The 14,484-nt window shown below is 69.7% G+C and overlaps 1 protein-coding gene across 3 annotated transcripts in view; it reads left to right on the top strand.

Annotated features, from left to right (window-relative positions):
• KDM4B (lysine demethylase 4B) overlaps window positions 1-14,484 on the top strand; it is a 141,350-nt gene that overhangs the window by 112,865 nt on the left and 14,001 nt on the right. For 2 of the 3 annotated variants that reach the window (XM_058282033.1, XM_058282032.1), the window contains 6 exons: window positions 4,394-4,495; window positions 4,718-4,902; window positions 9,934-10,337; window positions 10,439-10,559; window positions 11,159-11,337; window positions 13,529-13,754. In XM_058282033.1, the coding sequence (XP_058138016.1) occupies window positions 4,394-4,495; window positions 4,718-4,902; window positions 9,934-10,337; window positions 10,439-10,559; window positions 11,159-11,337; window positions 13,529-13,754 (1,217 nt within the window). The remainder of the gene's footprint in view (window positions 1-4,393; window positions 4,496-4,717; window positions 4,903-9,933; window positions 10,338-10,438; window positions 10,560-11,158; window positions 11,338-13,528; window positions 13,755-14,484) is intronic. The other variant, XM_071210002.1, reaches the window with a different exon arrangement.

Raw genomic sequence — 14,484 nt, 5'->3', positions numbered from 1 at the left:
CTGCTCTCCTGCACGGTCCACGGAAAGCACCTTCTTGGTGGGGCTCCTGTGTTTGCCGACAGTCGACGTGGCTCAGGCTAACTGGTCGGCAGAGCGGACCTGCAGCCGCAGCTCCCGGGCGCCGTGCTGTTCCTTCCTGGAGCGGCCTCTCCCGCCCCCTCCCTGCCTCCTCCGGAGCCAGAACCGCCAGCCTGGGGCCGAGCAACACGTGTTCCCAGGGGCGCGCTTTCCTTCAGCGCTGCTGGTGCTCAGAGGAGGCTGACGTGCCCCCTTTTTAAGTAGCTAAAGGGGGCTTCTCTCTGGAGAAGGATGCTGAGTGACTCACTAAAAAGCTCATGCCCAAGCCTGACGCCGTTGTCCGCGCCGCCGGTACGCGGCGAGTGTCGTCTCGGAAGCCCCTTGGCACCCGGGCCCGGCCCCATCCTGGGGCTGCGCTGCCCCTGCCTCCACCTTCCCAGGCAGGTGCCCTGCGCGGCAGGGGCTGTCCCCAGAGCACATGCTCCGGCAGGTCGGCTGCATGTGGACCCCTGCAGCCCCTCGCGAGCTGGAGGACTTGGTGCCGGCCCCTGCCCTGCGAACCCCCAAGCCTGCGCCAGCTCCCTCCAGGTGGCCGCTGTCCCTGCACGTTCTGGACCTGTCCCGGGTGGTTCCAGGTGGGCAGGGGCCGGCACTAATGACTGCGCAGCGGCCAGCCCTGCCGCTGCCTGCAGAGCCGAGCCGGCAGCCCTGTGGCTCGCTAAGTGCCGTGCTCACTGCTTCCCCCCCAGAACGGAGTCTCGGTTTCTGGGGGTGGAGAGTGCCGGGGGGAAGGGAGGCAGGGCCCCTGGGGGCCAGGAGGAGTTGGGAGCCAGGGCAGCCGGCTGCCTCGGTCCTGAGTGGGCGGCCCGTCCTGCGGGAACGGACAGCCCATCCTGGGTGCTGGTGGGCGGCGTGCTCAGTGGCCCCTTGGGGACAGGGCTGGGAGCCCCCAGGACAGGGCCCGGCTGTACGGGCTGCACGCTGCCTCTCCCCTAGTCGGGAGCGAGGGACCCCACTTCCCTCTTGAGAGCACCGGTGTGGCTCTTTGTGCCCCAGCAGTGGGTGCGTGTAATTTACTCGTGTGGCTCCCAGTTAAACCTGGCAGATAAAGTGCACGTTCATCTCCACTCTGTTCTGCCAAAGCCACGGAAACACGTGTCAGAGAATGGGGGGGCGGCGGCGCAGGCTTCACGCAGATGGACGGGCGGGCAGCGACAGCCAGCACTGCAGCCCAGAGAAAGCCCCAGGCCCTGGGCCCGCAGCAGGCTGGGGCGCCGGCGTGCCGGCGGGGAGCAGCGCAGCTCCTGCCCCGGAGCTCTCAGGAGGCCGCAGGTTCAGGCAGGTGCCTCCCAGGAAGGCGCTGCGGGGCGCCGGCAGGAGGAGGAGCCGTTGCGAGTGTGAAGGGTTGCTGAGCGCAGGCGCGTCTTCCTTGGCCCCTACCTGTAACCCCCCCGCCTCCTCGCGGCCCCTCGGAAGGACCACTCTGCTCCCAGCAGGGCCAGGCCTGAGGCGCTCCTGGCGGGTGGAGGCTGAGGGAGCCGGGCTGCCGGCCCACGTCCCCCTCTGGCTGGACAAGAGGGCGTGGTCCTCCCCGCGCAGCCAAGTCGTGCATCCTGAGGCTGGCGTCCTCCCCCCACACGTAGGGCTGCCACCGAGCGCTTCCACACCTTGTTCAAGAGGGAAACAGGCAAGTGTGTCTCTGCACAGTGCTGAGAAGACTTCAGTGCCAGACGGTCTGAAAAGGAAAGGAGGAGCTCCTGGGAAGAGAGAACACAGCAAGCAGAAGAAAACGCAGGGGTGGTCCTCAGGGAGGGGAGATGAAATTGTACTTTTGAAAGAACCACCCCTAGTTATAAAAAGGAAACATTTAGGAAGAGAAAGTTGTCAGTCCTTTAAAAATAAGAGCAAAGACAATGTGACAGGTGGGTGAGAAGACAGCCAGGGGGAGCCTCCCGGAGCCTGGCACAGAAAGATGGCGCGGGAAACCGGAAAGCCTGGAAAGGAGCTCAAGCCAGCGATCCAGGATCTAGGAGGAGCTTCAGAAAAAGAGGAGAAAGACTTTCCAGACCGAAGACGTGCATTTCCAGACCTAAAAGCCTGGCACAGTGGAGGAAAATGGCCCACACCGGAGCATGTCGCTGTGAAATTTCACAACCTTCGGGCCAAAGAGAAGATCCAGAAGCTTCTGCAGTAAACAGTAGAACCACAGAAGCGTGGCTATCGAGTATTGCTGCAACCAAAGGCAGTGGTGGATGTGGGAGCGGAGCTGGCTGGAGGCTGACGCGCCTGAGCCCAGAGCTCGGGAGGAAGCCGGCTGCAGGAAGCCCAGAATTCCCAGCGCCGACTGGACGTGGTTCCAGGACTTGGGGTCCCCCCGGTCTGCTGGGCAGTGGGAGGTGGGCCTGGGACAGGCAGCGCAGGGGCTGGGAGCCGAGGGGCGGCCGCAGGGCCCGAGTCGGGCAGGCTGAGGGCGCTGTGGGTTGGCGGATGGACGGTGCTGGAAGCTGCTGGGCTCCAGTGGGGGTCCAGGCTCTGTGCTCTGACCCCAAATGCATGGAGGACGTCGTGTGTGCCCAGGGGAGCCGGGGCCTCTGCCACACTGTCCCTGCAGGGCTGGTGCCCACCTGCACCGTGGAGCGTCCCCGGGAGGCAGGCGCCTGCCTAGGACCTGAATCCCCTGGCTCCTATGCCCCCCACCCCACCTACTGCCGCCCTGTCCCCTGGAGCGGCCCCACCCGTGTTCTGCCCCCGGTCGTCCTCGGGCAGTGAGGGGGCATCCCAGCTCAGGGCGGCCACAGCCTACGGCCAGCCCAGAGGGCAGTGAGCCGCGCTGGCCCTGGGAGCCGGGCAGGCGGTGGGGGCCGCCAGCGCTGCGGGCCGAGAGGGAGCCCTCACCCGACGCACAGGCCTCGTCGGAGGCACCGGGGTCTGGAGAAGAGGTGGTCACCAAAGGCCAGCCTCGCCGAGGCGTGTTCCCGAGCTGTGGGGCGAGGGGGCTTCGTGAGCTGGGCAGAGGCGGGTGGGCGGGGACACGAGGACCGCGGGGGCCTCGATGGGTGGCCTGGCCGGCTGGTGGCCTCTGCCTGTGGAGCTCCTGCCCTCGTGGGCCGCCGCTGCCCGCGCAGTGCTGCTCGCAGGGTGTCCCCCGGGGCGTCAGGCGTTGGGGCCTGCGCCTCCTGCGCCCTGGTTGGCCCTGTGGGAGGAGGAGGCTGGAGCTTGTCCTGGGGTTAGCGCAGCCCCGCTGCTCTAGCGGCAGCCCCCCTGCTCTAGCGGGGCGCTTCTGGGGGCCAGGCCGGCTGCCCCATGAGGGCGGCCGCACTGTCGAGGCGGGCAGGACTCTCTTGTAGGTGGTTACTCAGCTGCGCCTGTGTGCGCGGGTAGAGCTGGCCGAGGCTGGCCTGGCCGCAGCAGTTGGAAACGAGGACTTCCCCGGGGGACGTGGAGGTGGAACGTCAGAGAAAGGCGCAGCGGGAACTTTGGCAGCCTAGTTAGGGAAGGAGCTGTTTCGATGGGGCTTTATGAAGAGGGGTCGGGGTTCCGGGGGCCTCTGGGAGGGTGGTCAGGGAGGCAGGGCGGCTTAGTAGGTGGGTGAGGGGGCCGGGCCTGGGGGCGGCTGCAGGTGCTGCCCCAGAGGGGGTGGGCAGCCGGGCGGAGTCCCAGCCTCTTTGAGGCCCACCTGGGGGCTCCGAGGTGGGCAGGTGCTCCTTCCTGGACCGCTGCCATCTGCCCTGCTGTCCAGTGTTCAACGACTCAGGTCAAGCAGGCCGGGACCCCCGCCAGCCCCCGGGGCGGCAGTGTGGGAAGTTCACCCACGCGGGCCCAGGGCCTCCTGCCTCCTGCCCTTGGGTCGGAGCAGGGTAGGGCCTGGCCGCTCCCGCAGGCCCACCCAGCGGCCCACCCCGCAGGCCCACCCCGCAGGCCCACCCCGCAGGCCCACCCCGCAGGCCACCCCGCAGGCCCACCCCGCAGGCCCACCCCGCAGGCCCACCCCGCAGGCCACCCGCAGGCCACCCCGCAGGCCCACCCCGCAGGCCCACCCCGCGGCCCACCCCGCAGGCCACCCCGCAGGCCCACCCCGCAGGCCCACCCCGCAGGCCACCCCGCAGGCCCACCCCGCAGGCCACCCCGCGGCCTACCCCGCAGGCCACCCCGCAGGCCCACCCCGCGGCCCACCCCACAGGCCACCCCGCAGGCCCCTTTGCTGTCTTCTGTAAAGCCTGGCGAAGTGGAGCTGGCGGGCGTCAGCCTGGGCCCTCCCGTGGGCTCGTCCCCCCTCTGCGGGTCCGTGGGCAGGGGAGCCGGCGTGGGCCTGGGCTGTGGGCGCTGCCCGTGTGGCGGGGGGTCCTGGAGGAGATGCCCTGAACTCCCCTCCCAGGCAGATCAGCCTGAAGGAAAGCAGACACTGGAAGAAGGCGGAGGAGGAGCGGAAGCCGGGCCTGGAGAGGAGGAAGGAGCCGGCCAGGAAGCCGGGGCTGCCGTGAGTCCCCCGCCGGCGCTCTGGGCCCCGCGTCGCTCTGCCGCCCGCCGCCAGCCCCGTCCCCTCCCCCTGCCCCGGGTCAGGCCCTCTCTGCCTTGCCATCGGCACCCAGCCCTGCCCCGAGCCCTCTCAAGGGGCAAAGCCTGCCGGGGCCCCCCTGGCCTCTCCATCTGGACAGAGCACCCGCCTCCACCTGCTCCCCGTCTGTGATCTCCCCTCCAGGGCCCACCGGAAGCGGAGCCAGCCAAAGAAGGCCAAGCCGGAAGACCCCAAGACCCTGGGCGAGGGCGCGGCCGTGGCGGCCTTCCTGGAGGAGGCGGGGGGCAGCCTGAAGGAGGAGGCCGCGCAGGAGGCCGAGCCCGACGAGGAGGAGGAGGAGCAGGGCCGGGAGGCCGAGGCCGCCGAAGGTCAGTGCCGGGGCCGGGGCTGGGGCTGGGGCGCCCCGTGCCAGCCCTGCCTCCTGGGAACCCAGCTGCAGCGCGCTCTGGGCAGGTGGGGGTGCGAGGAAGTGCACGCCTCAGGGCGGAGGCTGTGGGGGTCCCTCGCCTCCCAGAAACAGCCGGGCAGCCTGTGTGCCGCCGTGAATGAGGATGCGCGCCCCTGTGGCCCGGGCACCTGCCACCCGGTCCATGAGCGTGGGGAACAGCGCCACGCGGGGCCTGGCGACTCCCCCCTCCCAGGCAGGGTGCCCCGCACGCTGGCCGTTGCCTGTTCCAGGTGGGATGCGGGTGTGGCACCCGGTGCTGCTTTCCGGAACGTGGTTTCTGCCTGAACGAAGGCAGGGCTCTCCAGCCGACCGGGCGCGGTGTTGCCCGCCGGGGGTGGGGGCGAGCCTGGGGTTGCGCTGACCCTCGGCCTCGCGCCCTGACTGCCGCGTGGCCCACTTCAGGAGTGGGAGCTGTGCCCGGAGGCCTTGGCGCTCCCCTCCCCTGGCTGCCTCTTCCCGACCGGCGGCTCCAGCTTCCCTGGCGCTTGGCACCTGAGTGGCTTCTCCTCGTCACGGAGGAGGGAGCCCTCCCATGCTGGGCGGGCACGGGCGTGCACTGGCAGGGCTGCACGGCCCAGGTCCCGGCACCAGCGTTTCCCAGAGGGCTCCGCTTGCGCCCTCCACGTCCCGCTGGGGCCCGAGCCTGGCACTTCCCTCCCAAAGGGCTCCAGGTTCCGGGGGTGCCCTGTTGCCGGTACCGACGACGAGGCAGTGTCCGAGACGGGGCTGTGCTCCTGCCAGCTGGGGTCAGCCCCCCTGCCTCCGGCATCCTGGCACCCTGGATCCCGAAGGCGCGGGCCACGCCCCCCATGGCAGGAGTGGGCACCTGCTCAGCCACCCCAGCGTGTCCACGTGTCGGAGGGGAGGGTGTGGAGCTGAGGGGCTCGGGAAGGGAGCCCCCGGCCCCCCGAGGTGGGACGGTGCAGGTCCATGCAGGACTCGCAGGCGGTGGGCTCGGAGCAGCGGCCGTCGGTCGTCACCATCTGCGTGGGGGGCTGGCAGGTGAATCTGTAAGCGAGTAACCTCGTCCGAGGGGCGCTGGCGGAGTAGCCGGTAGCAGCTCAGCGAACACGAGCCATGGACAGAAAACGGGGTTTCTAGCGACGCCGAGACGGGAACAGCAGCCCCGGGAATGCACATCAGGAGAGTCCATCCAGACACAGCACGAGATCTTTGTGGAGAAGGTTCGGAGCTGTATCCAACAACCACAAAGAGCGTCTGCGTGGACCGCCACGCCGAGCAGCGAGGGAGCCCCCAGCGTGCGGTCTCAGCGTGCCCCCGAGCCGCCCCAGGGCCGGCACCATCAGGGTCCCTGCGGGGTGTCGTGGTGGCTGAGGGTCCGACGAGCTGCCTGTGGGTGCAGGTGAGGGGGAACGCCCGGCGAGTGGAAGAGGGCACGGGCTGCCCCAGCCCCCACGGCCGCCGCCCAGCGCGCAGGGCCAGGGCGAGGGTGGGCGAAGCGAGGCTCGGGCACAGGCCCCGCCGCGCAGACGCACCACGCACAGACCTGCCCCTTCCGGCTCGTTCGAGGTCCGTGGTGGCTCAAGCAAGGGACCGCCAACCTGCCGGCCTCCAGCCCCACGCGTTCCTTCTCCCCAGCTGGGAGGTGGGAAGCCCGACCCGGCTCTCGGGGCCAGCACCGGGTGTCTGTCGGGCAGCGCCCCCTCGGGGGTCTCTGGGAGACCCTGCATGCCCCTGCTCCGGCTGCTGGAGGCCACCCACAGTCCTGGGCCGCAGCCTCAGTCGGCAGCGTCTGCCCCGACCCCTGCCTCCCGCTCAGCGGGCCCAGCAGTGCCATCGCGGGACCCCCGGGGAGCCCAGGAGGCTCTCCCACCTGCACAGCCCCTCCTGTTAGAACGGGGCCGTCCAGCCGTGGGGCCAAGACGATGTTGGAGAGGCGAAGCTGTAAAACGTTTAAGAAACTACGTAGGAAAGGACGTTGGTGGTCGTAAGTGAGGGATGGATGTTATTAAAAAGCACATCCAGGGAAGCGGACGTGGCTCAGGTGATAGGGTTCCCTGCTACCATACGGGGTTTGATTCCTGTAGCCTCCTGTTAAAAAAAAAAGAGAAAGCGTGCCTGCACGAGTGCCCCACAAGTGAGCCATGCAGCAAGATGACAACACATCAAGAGAGACAAGGGGAGAGTCAAGGTGAAGCGCAGCAGAGACCAGGAACTGAGGAGGCGCGATTGACAGGGAACCTTTCTCCCCATCAGAGGTCTCCAGGACCGAATCCCGGTGAATCCTAGAGGAGAGAAAATGAGAAGAGAAGACAACACAGACGGCGAAAACGGCAGGGCGGGAGGAGGGGAAGGGGGAAAGAAATGACTTTCTAAAAAGTGCACCCATATAAGAAAAGACGGATAAGCACAACTGCTGTAAAGAGCCGCGGCCTGTCAAAGAGGAACTTCAAGAAAGCGAGGAGCTGGTGGACAGATGGGGTGGACTTCACAGCCCTGGAACTACCTGGAAACGGTTAACGGACGCTTCAAAACCGACGAGAAGCAAACGGAAGCTGGGCCGCCAGGAGGAAGAGCGAGAGGCCGGTGACGGCGGCGACCAGGGAGACGCAGGCAGCCAAGCCCCGGAGCCGCGCTCTGTCCTCGAGGGGCAGATGGACTGAGTTGGACGAGTGGCGGCGCGGGGCCCATGGCGCCTGGCCCTCTGCGGTGGGCGCAGGTCAGGTCTGTGCTGGAGACGCTGGGCCCCGCTGCCGGGGGCGCTGCTGCGGGCTCCCCAGAGGCACGGGCCAGCCGCGGCTCAGCTGCCGCACCCCTAGGACAGCAGGCACGGTGCAGCTCAGCGTCCAGGGGCAGGAGGGAGGGCCGTGCACACTCAGGTGCGACGGAGGAGGGACTGCCACCGCACGTGTCAGGACAGACGGATGGAGCAGGCCACAGGTCCCATTTCTCTGAAGCCCAAGAGACATGCCGAGCCCGACAGCAGGCTGCAGGGAGGGGACGTGCCGAGGCAGAGGGGGCCGCTGAGCGAGTGGCCCCGCCTGGACAGCACACGGGTCCAGCAAGCACACGCTGAGACGCGCAGATCCCCAAGGCAGGGCCTGGCTGTGGGGGCCACGGCGGCATTAGGGGCTGGGGCAGTGGGGTCTCTGTGGGGATCTGGCACGAGGCACTGCAGCGATCCCAGGGACGCCACAGCCTGAATCCAGCGCTCTGGGGGACCCGGCGCCTCAGGCTGTCGGTCACCCGTGTGAGTGGCCCTTGCTCCCGCGAGGCCCCGGTCCTCTGCCACCCCTTCCCAGCGCACAGCTGCCTTGAGTGGAGCAGCCCATGCCTGCTGCCCGCCGCAGACGCAGGCCGGACGGCGATGCCATGGCAGGACTCGCTCACAGGGCAGCTGCCCAGGCTTCGGGGCTCCACGGATCCCGTGGGGCTGCACTGACCGTCCCGTGGCCATGCCGCGGGGTGTCTCCCGAGGCCAGTCGTTGCTGCTGGCTTCCTCGAGGAGCGCGGGCCTGAGCCCGGGTCCCGTGGCCACGCACCTCACGGGCCCATTCCCGCTGGGCGCCTCCCTGCCCGGGCTGGCACTGCCCCCCTGCGCCAGACGACCCCCCGGTCCAGGAGAGGGAGCTGGGGCATGGGTGGGGCGGAAGGCCCTGGAATGCTGGGCCTGCTGGAGGGGGCGCAGTTCCTTGGGCCTTGGAGCACCCTGCAGCCTGGCGCCCCGTGCCGCCTTCCTTCGGGAGGAGGCTCCGGCCGCGGAAGCACCGCGGGAACAGGTGCTCACGGTCAGGCAAGGCGGCGTCACGGGACGCGTCGGGGACTTGGGTGCTTGCGAGCTGTCCTTCCACCCCTGTGTGGCGCCCATGCAAGCCGTGAGCGTCCCCTCCAGAGGCCTCAGCTCGCCTACGTGAGGGGCATCCCGCCTGCCGCCTCGTAGGGGGCTGCACTCGGGGTTGGGGCCTCTGCCCTGGAAGGGCAGGGCCTGGGCCCTGCTGACCCTCCCTCCCCGGCCCCAGGTGCCTCTCAGGCACCAGGGGTGGGAGGAGGCTTCTGGAACCTTCTGCCCTGGAGGCTATGTCCACAGACCACCCCCAGCTGAGACCCAGGCCAGGCCCACACCGGCCTCACATGGCGCCCGCCGCACAGGGACCGGCTGGCTTTTGTGCCGCCAGCCTGGCTGGGGGCGGCCTGAGCCCCTCTAGAGAGCTCAGGGGAGGGCGGTCGGTGCCCTGGCTGGCAAAGAAGCCGCTGGGTTCTAGGCGGTGTGCTTCACTGTCGTGGGGGGCTGTTGGGTTTCCTCAGAGACAAAGACGTCTGTCCTGCAGTGCCTCTCCAGGAGGACGGCAGCTTCGGCCAGTGACGAGGTTTCTACAGCCACGGGATGGAGGCCGTGTGGCCTTGCGACCACTGTCTAAGGACTAGCCCTGAGGCCTAGTTTGGCAAGCCCTAGTGCTTTCGGGTGTGTAGTTTTGGGCATTCCATAACACACCAGGACGTAAGGTACGGCACCGTGGCCGTCGTCACACACCTGTTCTTAGCTCTCCTTACGGCGCTGGGCTGTCCTTCGTCCCGCGCCTGTGGCCCGGCCGCCGTGCTCACCGGTGGCACTTGGGGCCGGGGTGCCTCAGTGAGTCTCACTCCTGGCACCGACCCCCGGATCTGCGCTGCACGGCGCACCGCGGGAGCCGCCTCTGTCGCGGGGCCGCCCAACCCCAGTGTCTGCCGGGAGAGGTGGTTTCCCCTCCAGCCGGCGCCGGGGCTGGCTGTGCCCAGCGAGGTCTCTCCTTCCGGACAGCTGCGCACGAGACGCTGGGCGGGCGGGGGCTCCTGGAGCGCGGGAAGGTGGGTGGCTCCAGCCCGCCGCCTGCCCAGGGCTCCGGCCTGCTCCTGGCGCCTCCTGGGGCCGGCGCAGCATCCCCACAGCCTGCAGGATTTGGTGTTGGGGGTTCGGGGGGCCCGGTGGCGCTGACTGTCCCCTCCCCCACAGAGGACGGGCGGGGCAGGCTGCGGCCGGCGAAGGCCAAGGGCGACCGCAAGAAGAAGAGCCACGGCCTCCCCCACCCCCACCCGCTGCCCCTGCCCCAGCCGCCCGCCCCGTGCCCCGCCGAGGAGGCACCGCCGCCCCCGCTGGAGCCCCCCCTGCTGGCCCCGGCGCCCGCCGCCCAGGAGAGCCTCAACGTGGTGCCCCCCGGGGGGCCCGGCGAGGAGGGCGAGGCCAAGCCCCGGCCCATCATCCCCATGCTCTACGTGGTGCCGCGGGCACACGCGGCGGCCCTGGACCCGGGCCCCAGCTGGCAGGAGCAGGCTGCGCCCATGGAGCTGAGCACGCCCGAGGAGGACGCGGCGCCTGGGCGCCCTGAGCCCAAGGCCCGCGCTGGCGGCGAGGTGCAGGTAGGGGCGGGCGCAGGCGGGGTCCCCTGGGGCCCGTGGAGACAGATGCCCACGCAGGGCACTGGGCGCACCCGTCACAGCGGGGTCGGTTTCGCATTCAGGCCCCGGCGACGTTCTCGAAGCTCAAGATGGAGATCAAGAAGAGCCGGCGCCACCCTCTGGGCAAGCCGCCCACCCGCTCCCCGCTCTCGGTGGTCAAGCAGGAGGTCTCCAGCGACGAGGGTGAGTGGGGCCCGGGGGCTCAGGGTTTTGCTGGCCTTCAGGGCATCCTACTGGCCCAGCCTTCCGGCCGGCTCAAGCCTGTTTGCCTGCCAGGCCTGCTCAGGGCCACCTCAGGAGGAGCCGGGTGGGGTGGCGCCACGTGCCCGTGTGCCCGCCGGCACAGGGACCGCCCCCAGCTTCAGAAGCAGAGGCGGGAGGCGCGCGCCCTGCGGGCCAGTGGCCTGGGGCACCCCGGGGGGCCACTTAAATGGGGTAGGGGTGGGAGTGGGTTTGCGGGGGCCAAGCCCCAAGAGGTGTTGGCGTGGGACGTGGTCACGTCCTGCCGCTCCACAGAACCCAGCCAGCCACCCCGCCCGCAGGCGGCAGCGAGCAGGGGCCGGGGGCCTCTGGGGTCAGCAGTGCCCACTAGGAGCAGCCGGGAGCCTGGGGGGAGGTGGGAGTCGGTGAGCGGGGAGGGGGAGCTGGAGGAAGGGAGGGGCGGGGCCTTCATGGGCAAGGGGGGGCGCCCGGGTCTCCCCTTGCGGCCCCGCCCTGCCCAGCCGGGTCCCCCCCCCCCCCGCCAGCAGCGGCCCTGACGCCACCGCCCCGCCCTGTTCCAGAAGCCTTCCCCTTCTCGGGCGAGGAGGACGTGAGCGAGCCAGAGGCCTTGAAGTCGCTGCTCGCGCTGCAGTGGAAGAACAGGCCCGCCAGCTTCGCCGCCGAGAGGAGGTTCAACGCGGCGGCCGCGCTGGCCGAGCCCTTCTGCGCCGTCTGCACCCTCTTCTACCCCTACAGCCAGGTCAGCCCTGCGCTTGCGCCTCCCCGGCTCACGCGTCCACCTTGGGGCGTGCGCGGCCTGGCGAGGGCTGGGGAGCGAGGAGGTCTCTAAGCCGTGTGGCCACCTACCCAGGTGGTGCGGGGCCATCGAGGGAAGGGGGCAGGCGCCGCGCCGCGGGGGAGAGCGGGCTGGGGATCAGAGCCAGCTTTGGGGGCCCGAGGCCCGAGGCCCTGCTGGCAGAGGGCAGCCTGGGGGTCGGCGGTAGGGCCGGGGCTCAGGCCCGAGGGTCGCGTCTGCGGCGGGAGCAGGAGCTGGGGTGCGGCCCACGCGGGCCTGCAGGGTGCCAAGGCCCCGGCCGGTCTCCGCTGCCTGCTTGGCGCCCACTCTCTGCAGCCTGGGCCCGGCGCGCCTTCCGGACCAGCCGCTCCCGAGGCCCCACTGCTGCCCCTTGTTCCTCTCCCTCACCTGACTCCCTCCCGATCCTGGCCCTGGCCCCTGCTGGCCTCCCTTCCCCAGGCCCGCAGCGGCCTCCTTCCTGTTTGTGCCTCACAGCAATCGGGGCGGCCATGACAAATGGGGGGCCACTGGTACAGCTCCCTGCTCCCACTCCCCTTTCTCTGTAGTTCTCGGTCCTCCTTTCGGTTTTCTCCGTTGTTGCCTCTTCCAGGAAGCCCTCCCTGCTTGCTGTTCTCTGCTGGCTCTGATGTCCCCTTTCAAAGCCCCCTCCGTCCTCACAGGCCTCCCCACTTGTACCCTTGACCAGTCCCCACTGTCCTGGAAGGCAGGGCGTGCGGGCTCTGCTGGTGTTAGCCAAGCTGCCCTGGGGGAACCTCAGCCCAAGGCCTGCTCCTCCAGGGCCCAGGAGACCCAGCAGACAGAGGCTCGCGCAGGCCTGCCGCCGCGGGCTCCCAGAGCCCCCTGGCCCTGCTGTCCCTGAGCGGGATTTGCTGTTTGGGCCGTTGAAACAAATAAGGCCCAGTAGCTGGCCGTCCCCGCAGCACCTTTCTCCCTCGGTGCTGCCAGAGAGGCTGCTGGGAGCCCACGTCTGGGCCCGCTTCAGCTGCAGGTCTTCTTAGCTACAGTTGCTAAGCAAGGCATTCATGACTAAATCCAGTCCTGCACCGCCCAGCAAGCACACATGGCAAGTGGGCCCCGCAGGACAGCCTGCTTCCAGGTTCTGGAACCCTCCGGGGCCGCCTACCAGCGTGTCTGCATCTGCTCTCGGGCGGCGCTCTTCCCAGGCCCCCATTTGTCCCTCACAATAGCTGCCGTGGCTGGACGAGTCGACTCACTTGGAAATTAAAGCCGTTGGCAGCGACGGTCTCTTTTCTCCAGGGCGCCCTGGGTGCTGGTGCTGGGCCCTGAGCCCACGGGCCCCCACCCGGGCAAGGCAAGGCCTCCCCAGCCTTGAGGCATGTTGGGGGAGCCCCCTCAGAGTCCCAACCCTCCTACGACACTTGAGAGTGTGCTGGGGCTGTGGGTGCCAGAGAGAGCCTGGATTTCAGTGCCGCGGGCAGGCAGTTGTCATCTCCACCGGTTCACTCGTGCAGTAAAGCTTTTCTGGGACTGGCTCTGGGTGGTGCTGTCCCAGGGCTGGCACGTGACCACGTGGGTGCACGCTGGGGGTGGGGACAGCAGCATGTCAGGTGAGGGTCAGTACAGGGCCGTCGGCAGGTGCAGGGCTGGAGACCTGCACAGACTGGAGCACTTGGGGGTGGGAATGGCCGTGCAAAGCCCTGGGGCTGGATCCAGCCAGCATGCTGGAGGAAGAGCAAGGCAGCCTGGGGGGCTGGAGCGGGGGAGCTTTGACGGTGGGTAGCAGGGCCGGGTGGGTGGGGGGCGGGTGGGGAGCAGGGACGGCTGGTTTGGTGAGGTCTAAGGGGGAGGGAGCCGGGGAGGTTTCCGCAGGGTCCCCTGGGACCTGAACGTGTGTTGGGAGGACCTCTCCATCTCCATGTTTCCTGGAGTGGGGTTTGAGAGGACGCTGGGGCAGCCTGATGAGCGAGAGGTGCGGGTTGCTGGCGGCGGAGGGTGAGAAGGGCTGTGGGGCTGTTTGGAGAAAGCCACAGAACTTTGTGGAAGGCTATGAGAGGGCTGGGAAGGACGGGGGTCAGGGAGGCCTGCGGATGCCCGGCCTGGGCTCTGGTTTGGCAGCGCCGGGCTCTGCAGCCTGTCCGAGCTGGCCCCTGAGAAGCTCCTGACGGGCCCCCAGTCCCTGCAGACAGACAAGGAGGTGCCCCTGGCCGCGCTCGGGGAGAGCGCCTCGGCCACCACGCAGCTTCCCAGAAGCGGCCGGAAGACCAGGCCACTCATCCCGGAGATGTGCTTCACCTCCAGCGGCGAGAACACAGAGCCGCTGCCGGCCAACTCCCACATCGGTGACGATGGGACCAGCCTCCTGATCGCCTGTGCCAAGTGCTGCCTGCAGGTCCACGCCAGTGAGTGCGGGCGGGGCGGGGGGCGGGGCCAGCCGCAGGCACCAGAACTGCCTGTGGGGCTGCACCAGTGAGTGGGCGGGGCCTGGGGCGGGGGCGGGGCCAGCCGCAGGCACCAGAACTGCCTGTGGGGCTGCACCAGTGAGTGGGCGGGGCCTGGGGCGGGGGCGGGGCCAGCCGCAGGCACCAGAACTGCCTGTGGGGCTGCACCAGTGAGTGGGCGGGGCCTGGGGGCGGGGGCGGGGCCAGCCGCAGGCACCAGAACTGCCTGTGGGGCTGCACCAGTGAGTGGGCGGGGCCTGGGGCGGGGGCGGGGCCAGCCGCAGGCACCAGAACTGCCTGTGGGGCTGCACCAGTGAGTGGGCGGGGCCTGGGGCGGGGGCGGGGCCAGCCGCAGGCACCAGAACTGCCTGTGGGGCTGCACCAGTGAGTGGGCGGGGCCTGGGGCGGGGGCGGGGCCAGCCGCAGGCACCAGAACTGCCTGTGGGGCTGCACCAGTGAGTGGGCGGGGCCTGGGGGCGGGGGCGGGGCCAGCCGCAGGCACCAGAACTGCCTGTGGGGCTGCACCAGTGAGTGGGCGGGGCCTGGGGGCGGGGGCGGGGCCAGCCGCAGGCACCAGAACTGCCTGTGGGGCTGCACCAGTGAGTGGGCGGGGCCTGGGGCGGGGGCGGGGCCAGCCGCAGGCACCAGAGCTGCGTTTTACAGAAGGGGCTTCTTGTGGGGGTCATGCCCC

Source organism: Dasypus novemcinctus, chromosome 19 (genome assembly GCF_030445035.2).
Source record: "Dasypus novemcinctus isolate mDasNov1 chromosome 19, mDasNov1.1.hap2, whole genome shotgun sequence".
In the NCBI taxonomy this organism is placed as follows: domain Eukaryota; kingdom Metazoa; phylum Chordata; class Mammalia; order Cingulata; family Dasypodidae; genus Dasypus; species Dasypus novemcinctus.
This window is presented reverse-complemented; position numbering and strand designations above follow the sequence as displayed.